At 43.9% G+C, this 17,141-nt stretch overlaps 1 protein-coding gene across 1 annotated transcript; it reads left to right on the top strand.

Moving 5' to 3' along the window:
* The first annotated feature begins 8,509 nt into the window (after positions 1-8,509).
* LOC108429265 (keratin, type II cytoskeletal 8-like) lies at positions 8,510-13,428 on the top strand. The gene is made up of 9 exons (XM_017700904.1): positions 8,510-9,010; positions 10,261-10,469; positions 10,572-10,632; positions 10,750-10,845; positions 10,962-11,126; positions 11,219-11,344; positions 12,467-12,687; positions 12,771-12,832; positions 12,928-13,428. The coding sequence occupies exons 1-9, from the start codon at positions 8,525-8,527 to the stop codon at positions 13,128-13,130; spliced, it is 1,629 nt and encodes a 542-aa protein (XP_017556393.1). The 5' UTR covers positions 8,510-8,524; the 3' UTR covers positions 13,131-13,428.
* The last annotated feature ends 3,713 nt before the right edge of the window (positions 13,429-17,141 follow it).

Below are 17,141 nucleotides of genomic sequence, written 5' to 3'. Positions count from 1 at the left end.
TGAGGGGTTTTTTTCCAACAGCAGCGAAATGCCAACATAAAAGTAAAGCCAAAACTTCCATTTTAGACCATTTCAAGTCCCAGATAGACACTTTTGAGATCTAAAAAAAAGAGTATCTCATGGAAAAAGATGATGTACAGTCAGATAGAAAGAAAAAAGGAAGCCCTGGTAAGGTATGTTCATTTACATAGCATCGTTAATAAACTACTGTAATTACACTTCAAGAACTACGTTCATTAAAACGCCCTGAAAACACCAGATCTGAGACACATTAGGGCAGGAAATCTGATTTGTGCCACTTCAACCAGGAAATGTGAACATAGGCTTACACACCTGCTCAAATCATCAGGTAATTATCGAGATCATCACGATAGGATTATTACTCGCAGACTGATCATTAGTCTAAATCATAGGTCCCCCTATTAATCACTAGAGAGTGTGGAGACCCACAGAAAAACCAAACAACTTTCTCAAGTGCTGACAATGAGTGCGTTTCGCGTGCACTTAATAATCCGATAACTGCAGAAAAACACATTGTCAGTAATCCAGTCAACACATTTACATGAACTTGAGTAATCAGATAATGGGGAGACTCCAGGTCTGCATGAGTCAGACAGTAATCAGATCAGCCGATAAACTCACAGAAGACGCTGCAACGGAAGCGTGACGCTAAAACTCAAACTTAATTTAAAACATTGCACGACTTTAACTGAAAATATGAACAAACATCATCTAGAAGATGAAGAATATTTCAATCCTTCCTTTCGCCAAGCATGTATTTGGTTTCAGCGTCGATCCAAAAGTGTTTTGTTGCGTCTCACAGTGACGCTGCTCACTTATGTCTGGTACCACCGTCTGATCTCACACATGCCCAGACCATGAAATCCGAAAGAAATCAGAATAAGAGTTCACACGAACTGAGAAATCTGATTACTGAGCTAAAATCCAGCCTCAGATTTCTACATGACCATTCGAATAATCTAATAACTGCAGAAATCAGATTATGGTCAGATTATTGAGTGCATGTAAATGTAAAAACATGATAATTATGCCCTTAATAATAACATTCTGTACAGCAATTTGTACCATATACATTGTTTACATAATATATGAAATAACAGTATTTATAAATACATTTTTAATGTAATTAATTATAAAATCAATATTGTCTTTCCAACCAGCCATTCAACTCTGCATTGTAATCTTTGGCAATAAAAGTAAGTTTAAAGATATTTCTCTCTCCCTTCTTGATCTTAATGTTAATGTTAGGCTAATTAAAATACAGGTTTATTGGCTGAATACTGAATGCTGCTGGGTTAGTGTTAAAAGGCTCACATTCCTATATTTTTCTTGTTATTTTTATTTTTTAAGTTCCAAAAATGGTCAAAATTCACCCTTCATGCCTTTTTTCCATCACTGTTTATCCCTTACTAACAAACAAGTAAGATATAAGAAATAAGATAAATAAGCTCTGTTCGGATTGGCTGCCCTTTATTGTGCCCATTCCAAAAGCACTCCGAGCTGAAGACTCAACATGAGTATGCAGGACTGAAGTGCTGAAGGCTAAATAGGTGAATGTAGCTTATGGAGCTGGTTCTCATGACATCACAGAAACAATCATTTCAAAGCTGTCATTGAAGAGAGATACGATGCACCTTGCCTGCGAGCACATACAGGTTTCATTCAGATTCACCGGGTAAAACGAGAAATGTAGATTCTGTTCGTTTAGTTTTATCAGGTATTACAGTGGAGCACCATTACTTTCTGATACAGCTGAAAAATAAGTTACAGGTCTAAACTTGTGGGAACTGGAGCATAAGAAATATCTACAATTTGCTCTGCATTCTCTACAGCATGCTTCGGGAGTACGGGGTACATGGCTCTTTGCTACGAACTATTCAGGTCCTGTACAAACAAAGCTGGAGTTTGGTTCGCATAGCCGGCAGTAAGTCAGACTCGTTCCCAGTGAGAGTTGGACTCCGTCAGGGCTGCCCTTTGTCACCGATTCTATTCATAATTTTTATGGATAGAATTTCTAGGCGCAGTCAGGGGATGGAGGGTGTCCGGTTTGGTGACCTGAGGGTCACATCGCTGCTGTATGCAGAATCATGTGGTCCTATTGGGGACATCAGGCCGTGAACTTCAGCTTTCGCTGGATCGGTTTGCAGCCGAGTGTGAAGTGGCCGGGATGAGAATCAGTACCTCTAAATCCGAGGCCATGGTTCTCAGGCAGAAAAGGGCGGAGAGTCCTCACTGGGTCGGGGATAGGCTCTTGCCTCAAGTGGAGGAGTTCAAGTATCTCAGGGTCTTGTTCACGAGTGATGGTACAAGGGAGCGGGAGATTGACAGGCGGATTGGTGCTGGGTCAGCAGTGATGCGGGCTCTTTACCGGTCTGTTGTGGTAAAGAAAGAGCTGAGCCATAAGGCAAGGTTCTCGATTTACTGGTCGATCTACGTTCCCACCCTCACCTATGGTCATGAGCTTTGGGTAATGACCGAAAGAATAAGATTGCGAATACAAGCGGCCGAAATGAGTTTCCTCCGCAGGGTGTCTGGACTCTCCCTTAGAGATAGGGTGAGAAGTCCGGTCATCCGGGAGGGACTCTGAGTAGAGCCGCTGCTTCTTCACGTCGAGAGGAGCCAGCTGAGGTGGTTCGGGCATCTGGTTAGGATGCTTCCTGGACACCTCCCTTGGGAGGTGTCACAGGCAAGTCCACCTGGGAGGAGACCCTGGGGAAGACCCAGGACACGATGGTGTGACTATATAGCACAGCTGGCCTGGGAGTGCCTCGGAATCCCCCTTGGAGAGCTAGTGGAATTGGCTAGGGAAAGGGAGGTCTGGGCCTCATTGCTTAGGATGCTGCCCCCGCGAACCGAACCCCAGAGAAGCGGAAGATGATGGATGGATGGATAGTCTGGGTCTTCACTCTAGACCTGTTCACCCTGGGAGCTTCTGACAACTTAGCTCTGAAGATCCTTAGACCACACAAGCCCTTCCGCCATGACAAGGCCCAGATCCAGGAAGGGTATGCAGACATGTTATTCCATGTAAATCAATGGAAAAAGAAAATCATAGAATGCCCATAGACCAATAGGCAATTGCCCATAGGCAATTAACACTAGCAGCAAAACTATCCAGTTCCCAACTGCATGTTCGACACCAAGGCAGTTACATCCATCCATCCATCCATCCATCCATTTTCTAAGCCGCTTCTCCGTCAGGGTCGCGGGGGGATGCTGGAGCCTATCCCAGCAGTCTTCGGGCAGAAGGCAGGATACACCCTGGACAGGTCGCCAGTCCATCGCAGGGCAGACAGACAGACACAGACAGTCACTCACACCTAGGGGCAATGTAACATGTACAATTGGCCTGACTGCATGTCTTTGGACTGTGGGAGGAAACCGGAGAACCCGGAGGAAACCCACACAGACACGGGGAGAACATACAAAACCAAGGCAGTTACAGTGCTGTGCAAAAGTCAGAGACCACACTTCAACTTTTAATGCAAGAAAGAAATAAAGACAGAAATCACACGAGGAGGGGCAGCAGATCAGGTCTTGTGTTCCTGAACAGTAGCCAATCATGTCCCTCCTGAGCTTGACCTAGCAAACTTACAATTTACCGGTCAGGGCAAAGAAACATTAAAATGACTCATTAAACACTTTTTGTGGGTTTCAGGCATTTGATCCTTCCCAGATATCATGGTACAGTTATTCACTCACGTACACACAATGAATGTACACTTACCAGCCACTTTATTAGGTACCTTGCTAGTAAAAGGTTGGACCCCCTTTTGCCTTCAGAACTGCTTTAATTCTTCATGTCAGACTTTCAACAAGGTGTTGGAAACGTTCCTCAGAGATTCTGGTTGGTTATTTGAGTTCCTGTTGCCTTTCTATCATCTGGAACCAGTCTGCCCATTCTCCTCTGACCTCTCACATCAACAAGGCATTTTCGTCCACACACACACACACACACACACACACACACACACACACACACACACACACACACACACACACACACACGGGGCAGTGGGCAGCCCTATCCACGGCACCCAGGGAGCAGTTGGGGGTTAGGTGTCTTGCTCAAGGACACCTCAGTCATGGACTGTCGGCCCTGGGGATCAAACCGGCGACCTTCCGGTCACAGGGCCAGATCCTTAACCTCCAGCCCACAACTGCCCCAGCAGGGGCTGTGGACAGCTGCCCTCATTCCGTGTATTTGACGATACACCAGGGCAATGCCTAATCTAATCAGCAAGCCACCTGTGATTATGGTTCTGAATAGTTAGACGTCCTCAATATCCTATAGGGAGAGAGCCGCCAGCTGCAAACGTTCCGGCGGGACAGAGTGGTTCCCCCGAACCAGAACTTCTCATCGAAAAGATGGTGTCAATTACGTTGAGATACCATTTGATCAAATCCATTTTTTAGGTTTGAAGAACAGTGCAGAGAGAGTCTCTCAGTAAAGAGCATAGACAGTAGACCAGACACAGAAGCAAAGCAGGAAAGATAAGGGAGAGGAGAGGGAAAAAGTGCGACCGCCTTCGTTGAGAGCCAGAGAGAAAAAAAAATGTGTGTGTTGTTTCTAGGGTGATATTTACATAACCTACATCTACAATCATTAAACTACCAAACCTTCACTCCATCAGATCTACCATTCGTGATGACTGTGGCTGGGCTTCCTAAAAGCTGCAGTGGCTATTTAAGTGTGGTCCACTCTTTCTGCAACAGCTTCTACTGCACTTTTCAATCGTGCGAATTTCTGTCTTTGGAAAACACTTCAGGGAAAACCATGAAACTAAAGAACTCACAGAACTCGATGGACCTGTAGTCCTCCAGAGTGTTAAGCTTAGAGTGTGTCAATCACACACACAGCTTCAGACCCTGGGGCCCACAAACAGAGTAAAAAGCTGCTGCGGTCATGGAGGCCTGTGGTGGCTTACAACACATCCCAGAGCTTTGTTTACTCTTTAGGGGACAGGTTTCATTGCAGAAGGGCGGCGTCGGATTCAGACCGACTTGTTCAGACTCATGAAGTGAACCTGGAGTCCTGTGTACTGAAAAAGTAACGAGCTGCATTTATTAGATTTAAATAACGTGAATAAAATATACAGTTCTACACAAAAGCCAGAGAGCGCCCTTCATTACTTCACTTCCAGTCAAAACAGCATTTAAGGTGTTGATATTTCAGCATCAGAAAAAAATCAGAAAACAATTGACAGAAAATTCCACAAAATCTTCACCAGTTAAATATGACAGCCCACCCTTTGCCTTTATTACATCTTCCATTCTTTTTAGAGGTCAGGATGTTAGAGTGGTCAGTCCATTCTTCTGAGGGCACCAAGTGCTTCTTTAATTTGCATGCTTTCTCCTTTTCGTCTGTTTCCTTCTCTCAGTAACGACTTCTTTGCAGCTACACATTCTCGCAGACTCATAGCACAGAGTTGTCTTTTTACAGCAGAAGGAGATGAAAGCACTGTGTACCTGATGGCGATGGTTTTGGTGGTCCATCAAGTCCTTCTTGCACAGCTGATAATTAGCCTTTTCCACTTTCTGGATTACATCTGATCTTAGAATTATCATCTGAAAACTGAAGAACTTATTTAGTGACGGTTTCCACTGCAAATGAACTAAACGAACTCAGTTGTGTCTTTTGATTTACCTTACTGTGTTGATGCATCATCAATACATTTTATTTGTGCACAAATGAGTGGAGACAGCTTGTCAGTACTGATGGGTAAAATTCAGAAAATGCTGAATATTGGATGCCAGCTGGACTTCAGTGTCTTAAACAGTCATAAAGAAAGAACCAACAGAAAAGTTGTAAAATCCATGCATCCATCCATTTTCTAAGCCGCTTCTCCGTCAGGGTCGCAGGGGGTGCTGGAGCCTATCCCAGCGGTCATCGGGCGGAAGGCAAGATACACCCTGGACAGGTCGCCAGTCCATCGCAGGGCAGACAGACAGACAGTCACTCACACCCAGGGGCAATTTAGTAATTCACTCATATATTACATAAAGGAAGCGTGTGTCATGTGTAGAGTTCGCAAATAACACACACATTATTGTGTTTATGCTGAGACTCATTATTAAGGTTCTTTAATGAACCTGCAGTTTCCTTTTAGGAAAGGATTAAGCTCTCCACCCTGGAGCATCATCCTGTTTGACTGCCCACCACCACCACCATGCCCTACCACCACCACCACCACCACGCCCTACCGCAGTGGTCAACCATCACTGTTGTATTTTCTATGAAAATGTCCCTGCACGACATGTTTCTCTTCACTGTGTCGACCCACATGGCTTTGTGATTATGTTAAACTCACCTCTCTTTTAGAGGACGACACTGCAAAACAATGGGCCAAGCCCAACATACCAGTGGTTTTCCTAATGGTTTTGGCCTGGTGAGACTCAAGAGTTGAACTCTATGGTGAATGTTTGAGGTCACATTAGTGAGCCATCAGTGCTGAGTGGAATTACACTGTCATGACTGGCCCCTCCCAGTCCTGTCCATGTGTTCGTGTTTAGCCCATGTGTTTTTGTTTTGGTTTTTAGTCCAGCCCCTTGTTTGGTTACTCCATGCCTGATTGTTTCCACCTGTCTCTCGTTTACCCTTATGAAAAGTAATGAATTGATACTGACCATCAACAAAGTATTAAAATATTTAGAACAATTTAAAATTTATTAGCTGGACATACTGGACAGTATTGATGCACATAGATCTTTCAGTAAATAATAACCATCATGTATTCAGCAATATTATTAATGGTATTTTATATTTTAAATTGTGTTAAAGAGAATCTGAGAGAGCCAGCTTGAATGAGCCTGAAGCAGCTGGTAAAACTAATAACTTATTTTTCAGATGATGTGTATATGCTTCTAAGTACACTCACCAGCCACTTTATTAGGTACCTTGCTAGTAAAAGGTTGGACCCCCTTTTGCCTTCAGAACTGCCTTAATTCTTTGTGGCAGACTTTCAACAAGGTGTTGGAAACGTTCCTCAGAGATTCTGGTTGGTTATTTGAGTTCCTGCTGCCTTTCTATCATCTGGAACCAGTCTGCCCATTCTCCTCTGACCTCTCACATCAACAAGGCATTTTCATCCACACAACTGACCGCTCACTGGATGTTTCCTCTTTTTCGGACCGTTCTCTGTAAACCCTAGAGATGGTTGTTGGTTAAAAATCCAAGTAGTTCAGCAGTTTCTGAAATACTCAGACCAGCCCGTCTGGCACCAACAACCACGCCACGTTCAAAGCCCCTTAAATCCCCTTTCTTCCCCGTTCTGATGCTCAGCCATGTGATTGGCTGATTAGCAATTTGTGCTTACAAACAACTGAACAAGTACCTAATAAAGTGGCTGGTGTGTGTATATGTTAACATTTACTCTTCAAGAATCAATAGAAAATATTCTCTTTACTAAATATTGTTTATCTATACCTCATTCTGTTCCATACACATCTCTCTATTCTTAGACTGACAGATGCAGCAAATAGTTTGAAGGAAGGAGGACAGGGGTGTCAGGTGTGACTGTGAGGCAATTGAAAATATTTCACATGTCTCACGAGTCAGGTAAGCGGGCCCCTTTGCAGAGTTTTGCCTCAGGGAGGTCAGGACTGGCTCTGATTTTATCACAGTAGGTGGTTAAGGATCTTGCTTGAGGATACACCTGGGGTGGGTAACATGCTGACTTCTTCAATCCATTATAACAGGTTTGGTCAGGTCTGAATTTTTCTGCCAGCCAGCAGATTCAGGTTTGAAAATGTTTGTGCCACAACTCCTGCATAAGGTCTGGCTACTAACCGTGGCATCATGTACCTTGAAATGCCAGCCTCTTTGCAGACGCCGGTGTTCAGCGACCACATAAGGCTGTATATAGCCTGGTGCTCAGTAGAAGGGAGGGAATCTCTCATCTGAGAGGACAGAGACCTATTTGTCTGACTGGACACAGAAGCCAGTGAATGACAACAGCTTTTATGCTGGGAGATCAAGACGACTGCGTCAAAGCCCTTCATCAGATATTACCCTATTCTAAATGTCTGCTTCCAGCCTGTTGCCCAAAGTAAACAGCAAATTTGGCATGTCTCAGCCTCAGCCTGTATACCTTACTGTATACCTTAGCAGCTGTGGAATTGATCCTGCATGTATTGATTGCATGTGAACGTGGGCCACTCATATGCAGAAACTAGCTGTAAATGCTGCACTGTGAAAGGGTGTGTAGAGGGTCAGTTGTATGTGAATTTGATTGACATATTTTCCTCTTGCTTTCTCTCTTGTGCAAAAGGCTCAAGGGCATCTCCCCGTACAGAAATTCTCTTACCCCACCGGTCCAACCTGAAGGGCAATGCCTGCTCAGGTGAGATGGAGGGGGAGGACACGCCTGAGGCTCCCTCCATCCTTCTGAGGTCTTTAAAAGCCGTCCTGCTCCACAGAGAAGGCACTCAGAATCTCATCTTACTGAGCTCTTCTGTTCCAGTCCTCTCTGCTCTCGGTCCGCACCCCACCTTGAAGATAACCATGAGTACCCGCACCATCAGCATCAGTGGTGGCAGGAGTAGCCTGGGAGGTGGCAGCGTCAGACAGAGCTTCTCAAGCCACTCAGCCTTCGCTGTGCCCTCAGGCTCAAGGACCAGGGCTGTCAGTGTCCGTCGCTCTGGCTTCGGCCTTGGTGGTGCCGGCAGCGGTGGCTCTGCTGTCAACTACAGCATGAGCAGCTACGGAGGAGGCTTGGGTCTCGGAGCAGGAGTTGGTGGAGGTGTCGGAGGAGGTCTTGGAGGTGGCTTTGGAGCTGGAGGCTTCGGAGCTGGAGGCTTCAGCGGTGCAGGTGGCGCTGGGTTTGGGGGTGCTGGTTTTGTGCCACCCCCCATCACAGCTGTTACTGTCAACTCAAGCCTCCTTCAGCCTCTCAATCTAGAGATCGACCCCAACATCCAAGTTGTCCGCACACAAGAGAAAGAGCAGATTAAGTCTCTCAACAACCGCTTCGCTTCCTTCATCGACAAGGTGGGTTTTCCTCTCCTGCCTTGCAGGGTAGATTGTTAATGAACGTATCTGTAACTTAATACATGCAACATGCCAATTACATTTGCATATACTGGATGGTCAAAGTCCAGCACATTTTGGTGATTTCCCTACTCAAACATACCTGTTATCCATTAATTATTAATGGTAACTGTATGCTGAGTTGAAGTTGAAGTTGAATCCAGGGTTTGGTCATACACATCTTCAGATTTCCAAATGCCTGTCAGAGCTTTCACGATTGGCCCCTCCCTGTCCTGTTCATGTGCTCATGTTGTGTTTACTTCCCATTCCTGTCCATGCGCTTTTGTTTTGGTTTTTAGTCTTGCCCCTTGTTTTATGACTCCGTCCCTGATTGTTCCCACCTGTATTTCTGCCTGTTCTTCATTAACCCTTGTGTTTAAGCCCTGTGTTTTCCTGAGTTTGTTGTTCTTTGCTTGATGTTTGTTGGATGTACTGTCCGAAGTGTATGTATTTGTTTGAAGAGTTTTGTTTTTTTTTCCTGGTCTGTTTGGAGTTCTGTATTCATTTTGTCATGTCTGTCCCTCCTGCTCTCCGTATTGGCCATTTGAACCTGGACTGTATCGACCACGACCCTGGATTTACCACAGACATTAGCCTGCATGCAAAAATTCTGGTGGTGCTGGGTTTAAATGCCCTTAGGTATTTAGGAGGAAGAGGTATGGGTGCATATGGGTCATGTAACTTCATGTAACCAACCACACCCTATGTATTAAATGCTGTGACAGCTTTTCACAGTATTGTGCATCTTCATCACTTTCAACAGTCATGGCAAAGACTGATTTTCATACAGTTGTGTTCAGTACAACAGATTGACTAACCTGCTAGAAGGATATAAGACACTTAATCTCTTACATGGCCAGGGCCCCGTCAGCAAGCCCAATGTTTTATTACACACATCTATAACCTAAGAATAGCTCAACCAGTTTGCAGTGAAGTCCCTATATTTACTGAATAATAGTCTTTAGTATGTAGTAAGTCTGGGATCTTAAGGGCTTCAGAAACTTGCATTATTTTAATGTCTCAATTTTGCAGCTATGCATACCGAGAACCACTGAAAGTGCATAGTAGAAATAAATACCCTGTTCTGCAGAGGCATATGAGGGCAGCATTTCATGACCTTAGAAGAGGAGTATGCTAATAAGAACCTACTAGAGGCAGCAGCAGATCCAACAAATACGTGGAACGTATTCTAACAAATTTCCCTCCTGTAGGTACGTTTCCTGGAGCAACAGAACAAGATGCTCGAGACCAAATGGAGCCTCCTTCAGGAACAGACCACCACCCGTTCCAACATCGACGCCATGTTCGAGGCCTACATTGCCAACCTCCGCAGACAGCTGGACGGTCTTGGAAATGAGAAGATCAAGCTGGAGGGAGAGCTGAAGAACATGCAGGGTCTGGTGGAGGACTTCAAGAACAAGTGAGTCACTTATCCTGTCAAATTTGAGCTGCTTTATTCCATCAACTTCCACAACTTGCATCATTAAATGAGCCACATTTTTAAATGTTTTTAAATTTGCAGATATGAGGATGAAATCAACAAGCGCGCCTCTGTGGAGAACGAATTCGTCCTGCTGAAGAAGGCAAGAGCTTTGACTCTCTCCTCTCCAAACTGTGTTTCTCATATGTCCTAGAATATCTGTACAGTTGTTCACCTTTCAAGAAAACCCAGGATGTTAAACTATACTAATCTTCAACAGGAAGTCGATGGGGCCTACATGGGCAAGATTGAGCTTGAGGCTAAAGTTGACGCCCTTCAGGATGAGATCAACTTCCTCAGGGCCATCTATGAGGAGGTGGGAACCTAATCCAATTATATTTTCACTGTGATGTGATCTGTCTGCCTTTCTATTATCAAGGTAAGGCTGCATGTCAAACAGAGCTTCATGTTTTACCGTGCCTTACTTTTCAGGAGCTGCGTGAACTTCAGGGACAAGTCAAGGACACATCGGTCATCGTGGAGATGGACAACAGTCGCAACCTGGACATGGATGCCATTGTGGCCGAGGTCCGCGCTCAGTACGAGGACATCGCCAACCGCAGCCGTGCCGAGGCCGAGTCGTGGTACAAGCAGAAGGTAAAAAGCTTTTTTGACGTTGGGAAATATAACATCCAAGTCTTTAGGAGCCACTTGAGTAACAAGGGATTGTGCTTCATCCTGTTTACCAGTTTGAGGAGATGCAGTCGTCTGCTGGCCAATATGGAGACGACCTCCGCAACACCAAGGCTGAGATCGCAGAGCTCAACCGCATGATCAGCCGACTCCAGAATGAAATTGAGGCTGTTAAGGGACAGGTGAGCAGTTCTGCTAGTTTCCCAACAATACATTTTACTGTTGTAACATGTTTTTTAAAAAAATACAATGCAATGATGTGCAAAATCACTTAAAACCAAAATTTAATTGAGAATAGTCCACAGACAACGTCATGCAGGGAAAATGTTTATACCTGTTTCATCACCTTCTTTTAAAAAACCTCTAGGCATTTGGGAACTGAGCAGACCAATTGCCATATAGTTTCAAAAGCAAAATGTTTTTCCATTTTTGCTTGATAAGATTCCAGCTCCTCAACAGTTCGGGATCTCCTTTGTTGTATTTTTCCTTTCATAATGCATCAAAGGTTTTCAGTGAATGACCTGTCTGGACTATACAGGTCAGTTCAGCACCAGGACTGAAAAAGATGTCACCTGGATGGCAACACATGTTGCTCCAAAATTTTTATATCTCGTTCAGCGTTAAAGGCGCCTTCACAGATGTGCAAGTCACTCATGCTATGTGCACTAATACACTGGTCCATCTCCTCTTTATCCAGGAGGACAGTGTCCATAATTTCTATAAAGAATTTCAAATTTTATTTCATCCAACAATAGGACACTTTTCCACTTCACCTCAGTCCATCTTAAAAGGAGCTCAGGCCCAGAGAAGGTGGCAGTGTTTCTATATCTTGCTTATATATGGTTTCTCCTTTGCATGGTAAAGTTTTAACTTCTAGCATTTGTGGATACAGCGATGAACTGCTCTTACAAACAATGGTTTTCAGCAGGGTTGCTGAACCCATGCAGTGATGTCCACTAAAGAATCACATCTGTCCAAAGATCACAGCCATCCAGTATTGGATTTTGGCTTCGTCTCTTGCATATAGAGATTACTGTGGACTCATTTAATGATCTTATTTGGCATAAAACATGATTGTGGTGAACCTCTCTCCATCTTTACTTCTGAAAGATGTGCTTTTTGTACTCAAATCATGTTACTGACCTGATGCCAATTCTTTAGTTGTGAGATGTTCAACCAGTATTATACAACTTAACCAGTATTTTGTTACCCCCGTATCAACAGCATCATAAATAATGGACATGTCTTTTGTAGCTGGGTGCAGAAACTTCAGTTTGAGTTTTCTGTGTCTTTCATTTTTCTAGCGAGCCAACCTGGAGGCTCAGATTGCAGAGGCAGAGGAACGAGGAGAGCTGGCAGTGAAGGATGCCAAACTCCGCATTAAGGAATTGGAGGAGGCCCTGCAGAGAGCCAAGCAGGACATGGCACGGCAAGTGCGCGAGTACCAGGAGCTCATGAACGTCAAACTGGCCCTGGACATTGAGATCGCCACTTACAGGAAACTCCTGGAAGGAGAGGAGACCAGGTCAGTCCATTTTCAACAAAAAGCTTATTTGGAGGTCATTTTTGGCTCTGAACTGAACCTAAACCGTATAAATCCGTCCACAGGATCGCCTCTGGTGGCGGAAGCGCAACCATCCATATTCAGGAGAGCTCCAGTGGTGGTGGTGGTGAGTTATATATGCATTATTACTGTTCATTGTTTGACAACCAAACAGACTGAAAGCACAGATGACTAAGCTCTTTTCTTTGTGTTGTTTTGCAGGTTCTGGATTCGGTGGTGGTTTCGGCTATGGTGGCGGCGCTGGTGGAGCTGGCTTTGGCCTGGGTGGCGGCATTGGTGGCGGCCTGGGTGGCGGCATTGGTGGAGGCATGGGCTTTGGCGGCGGCTCCAGTCTCAGCCTGGGTGGAGGGGGAGGTTCAATGACCATGTCCCGCTCCTCCACAGTACAGCAACGTCGCTTATAAACACACAATGTCCCTCCAAACCCCCCCACCCAACTCTCCACTCCATCTTCTACTGAATAACTTCCACTCAGAACCTGCCACTGAGTATCTAAGAATTTCTCAGCATCCCTTCTCTTCTTCATCTTCGCACCACACTGAATGTATTCCTAGAGTATCTGCTGACATGTATCAAATATGTTTACATGTGTTCAGCACAGAGCAAAGCTACTCAACGCACCACGAGCTCAGTGGATGCTCTAGGTCTACAGCGTCCACTGCCACTGCCAAACCTGAATAAAAGTTGACTCTGTACACTTAATATTTTGACTCGTTTCTCTCTGGCTTATGCACAAAAACATTACCGCTGTTCTGCACAAATGCTTTTTATTTGCTATTTGAGTTTTACATACTGCAAAAAAAGGAAAACTTTATCAAATGCGACCCACCCAATATGTGAAATTCTGCAAATATACAAGTGTGCAAAAGGTGTGTTCTCTGTGGAGGATGTGTAGACTTATGTTCACTTAGGGGAAAAAAACACAAAACAAAAAAACCCAACACCACAAAACATCATTTGCCCGGGAGGGCCCAAACTTTTATATATGACTGTACGGAGGCTCATTCTCAGTGATCATTTCAATACCTCACCGTTAGCTTTTAACTAACACACACACACACACACACACACACACACACACACACACACACACACACACACACACACTTTCTAAGCTGCTTTTCCCTCAGGGTCACAGGGTTTAACTTACATATTTTCATAGTACATGCTGAAGAATTCATGGTATTTACTGTATAATTAGGCTTGACCTTATTAAGAATGAATAATAAGCAGTGACAGCTGTACTTTAGGGTCTGACCCCACCAGTGGAGCAGTATAACTTTATTCTTTTCAGTATAACATTTTTGTTTTCTTCATAACAAATATTGCTGCACAATTATTAGATATGAAATTGGTAGGGCTGTCCAATGCATTCCAAATATCAGATCAAATTTATTTGTATAGCACTTTTTACAACTGATGTCACAAAGCAGCTTCACAGAATTCCAGTAAAGACAAAGTATTACCAAGAATGTAAAACCCCCAGGTGAGCAAGCCAGGGGGCGACAGTGGCAAGGATATATATATAAAACTGGTGTTGTATCTTTGCATTGTGGTTTTCCTTGGAGCCATCTCATCACTTAGAACTTAGAAGGAAGACCAAAAGAACCATTGGCTGGTCCATCTTCTCCATTCTTGCAAGAAAGCCTTTTAAACTTTTTGACTGTTACCCTTTTTGCATTTGAGAACAGATTAAATTAAAACTAGAACTTTAACTTAAAATGAATTAGTTGCAACGTAACACCATGTCCTGGACTCTGGGTGGAGGCTGGACTGCTTTGGGTCCCGACAGGAGCAACCCTGTGGTGCTGGTCCAAGGACTCCCGTTCAGGGTACTCCGAGCGCCAGCAACGTTTCAGCAGCTCATGGACAGAATTTTCCGGCCACACTGCTTATGCGCTGCCTATTTAGATGACAAATCATATTCAGCAACAACGGTCAGCAGCATGTGCACAGTTTGTGGAGGGGGTTGTTCAGGGGTCATGGCCAAGCGTCACTTGCAGGACGGAGAGCCAGTCGGGCTGAACCAGTGGGCTTAGTAGCTGATATTCAGCTGAGCCTCGTTTCTGCCAACCTACTTCGTCATCTCTGTCCTCAGAAGGTGGCAGAGCCCACAGAGAAGGTGACCAGTGGAGACGCGAGAGCAGAGCTGAGCTGAGAGAAAGCAAAGACCGAAAAGTCCCAGGAAGCGTTTGCTTCAATTTCCTCTGTGGGCTGAAAAGCCGAGGCTCTCGGTCTCCTCCCACCCTACAAAAATCATTACAATATAACAAGATAAGACATGAAGGCCTGAGCTCCAGTCAACCGTGCATTGTTGTTGAATGGTGACTTCACATGAAACACTTGTTGGCCAAACAGATAAACATCAGCTTAGTGCCATTCAAGGTGATTCTCATGGGATCCTGGAACCGTGAGGGACTCAGAGTCAGTGGCTCAGGATGCCACCGAGTACCAAATGCAGCTTTTATTTAGTGCCGATTTCATTGGCAGCTCAGAGCTACACATTCCTCTCAAAGCACATTGGTCAGTCGGTCATTCACATCAGTCTCTGCTTTAGAAATAAAGCTGTCCAAATGAACCCAAACAGGAATGAGATCAGTTGTTTTTTGTCTTTTGTAACCAACAAAATTATTTTATTGAAAAATGTACTTTTGTGGTCATGATTTCAGAGCAATGTTTACAGACAAGATAGTCTTTAAATTTGGGTGTCATTCCCTGTTCAAGGGGGTCGTGACTTCTGTCTATGTTTCTGATACTGGGGGGATTTTTAGGTAGAGTGAGTTCCAGGGCAGTAACAAATCAGCTATTGAGCTCTTAAGTGGTCAGTAAAGGGGAAGGACAACACTAGAGGCCACCTTTCTACTGGTAGTTTGTCACAGCAAACTGCTGCCCCCTAGTGGTGCTTCAGTTCTCGTGTCAGTCAATGAGAATGCACACAGTTAAAGGAAGCATGTTTATTAGAATACTGCATAAAAATAAAATTGAAAGATACTGAAACTGAAATGAATGAAAACCTGAAAAAAAAAACCCCAAAAAAAACACACAGCACCGGTTCTCTGGCACATTCTACTATCTAAATATTTCATATTTAATGTTCTTTTTTCCTGGTTCATTTTCATGTATTTCTTTTCTACTTTAAGGTTCACTTTTAACATTTGTGCACACTCACCAGCCACTTTATTAGGTACCCCTTGCTAGTAAAAGGCTGGACCCCATTTTGCCTTCAGAACTGTCTTAATTCGTCATGGCAGACTTTCAACAAGGTGTTGGAAACGTTCCTCAGAGATTCTGGTTGGTTATTTGAGTTCCTGCTGCCTTTCTATCATCTGGAACCAGTCTGCCCATTCTCCTCTGACCTCTCACACCAACAAGGCATTTTCGTCCACACAACTGACCGCTCGCTGGACATTTCCTCTTTTTCTGACCGTTCTCTGTGAACCCTAGAGATGGTTGAGCGTGAAAATCCCAGCAGATCAGCAGTTTCTGAAATACTCAGACCAGCCCGTCTGGCACCAACAACCACGCCACGTTCAAAGCCCCTTAAATCCCCTTTCTTCCCCGTTCTGATGCTCGGTCTGCACTTCAGCAAGTCGTCTTGACCACCTCTACATGCCTAAATGCACTAACTCGCTGCCATGTGATTGGCTGATTAGCTATTTGTGTTAAGCAACTGAACAGTGTACCTAATAAAGTGGCTGGTGAGTATAGTTTTATGAAAATGAATTACCAAAAATGAATTTCTACATGATAATTTTTCAAACTTCTCTTTATCCCTTACAATTAAAAGACAGTTTGTTACTGTGCTTTTAACATGCATATAAACTGAAGACTGATAAACGAGCTCTGGTCTAATTGGCTGCCCTGTATTGTACCTCAAACAGCACTCAGACCTTATAACTCAGGACGAGGCTAAAACTCCTACAGGCTGAATAGGTGGATTTGGGCCATTCTACCAAATTACATACTTATAATACTTACAAGGATTATGTTCTGATCCATTTAAACACCTTTAACTGAGACAGTAACTTTACAGAAGGAAAAAACCTACTTTAAAATTTAATAAAAAGTAAGTCAATGGAATCTCAGACTCCAAAAACTGAAAAATGGAGATGGGTTTTACTCTGACAGCAGTGATATACACAATCATTATTTACAGGATACTTCCTATTGGGCAGCTACTGTCCAAAACCCCAACCCCTAAATTTCAACTTGTGAAAATGACACTAATTTTAACACTAATTTTTTATACTTTGTGTTTTTATCTCAAAAGATCCATCAGCTTCTTTTAAAAGTCGAAAGATTTATCACGAATTTTATTTAAAATAAAATTAAAAGCCATCCCATCTTTTCATGTTACTATTGAAACCCAATTTTAGTCCATAGGCGGGGCATTACTTTAGTCACACCCCTTTATT

Source organism: Pygocentrus nattereri, chromosome 9 (genome assembly GCF_015220715.1).
Source record: "Pygocentrus nattereri isolate fPygNat1 chromosome 9, fPygNat1.pri, whole genome shotgun sequence".
NCBI classification, from domain to species: domain Eukaryota; kingdom Metazoa; phylum Chordata; class Actinopteri; order Characiformes; family Serrasalmidae; genus Pygocentrus; species Pygocentrus nattereri.
The sequence above is the reverse complement of the archived record's forward strand: the minus strand, read 5'-3'. Positions and strand labels throughout refer to the sequence as shown.

Coding starts and splice junctions, on each gene's coding strand:
- LOC108429265 (XM_017700904.1), top strand. CDS start 8,525: ATGAGTACCCGCACCATCAGCATCAGTGGTGGCAGGAGTAGCCTGGGA. Junction 9,011..10,260: donor TCGCTTCCTTCATCGACAAG/GTGGGTTTTCCT, acceptor TCCCTCCTGTAG/GTACGTTTCCTGGAGCAACA. Junction 10,470..10,571: donor GTGGAGGACTTCAAGAACAA/GTGAGTCACTTA, acceptor TTAAATTTGCAG/ATATGAGGATGAAATCAACA.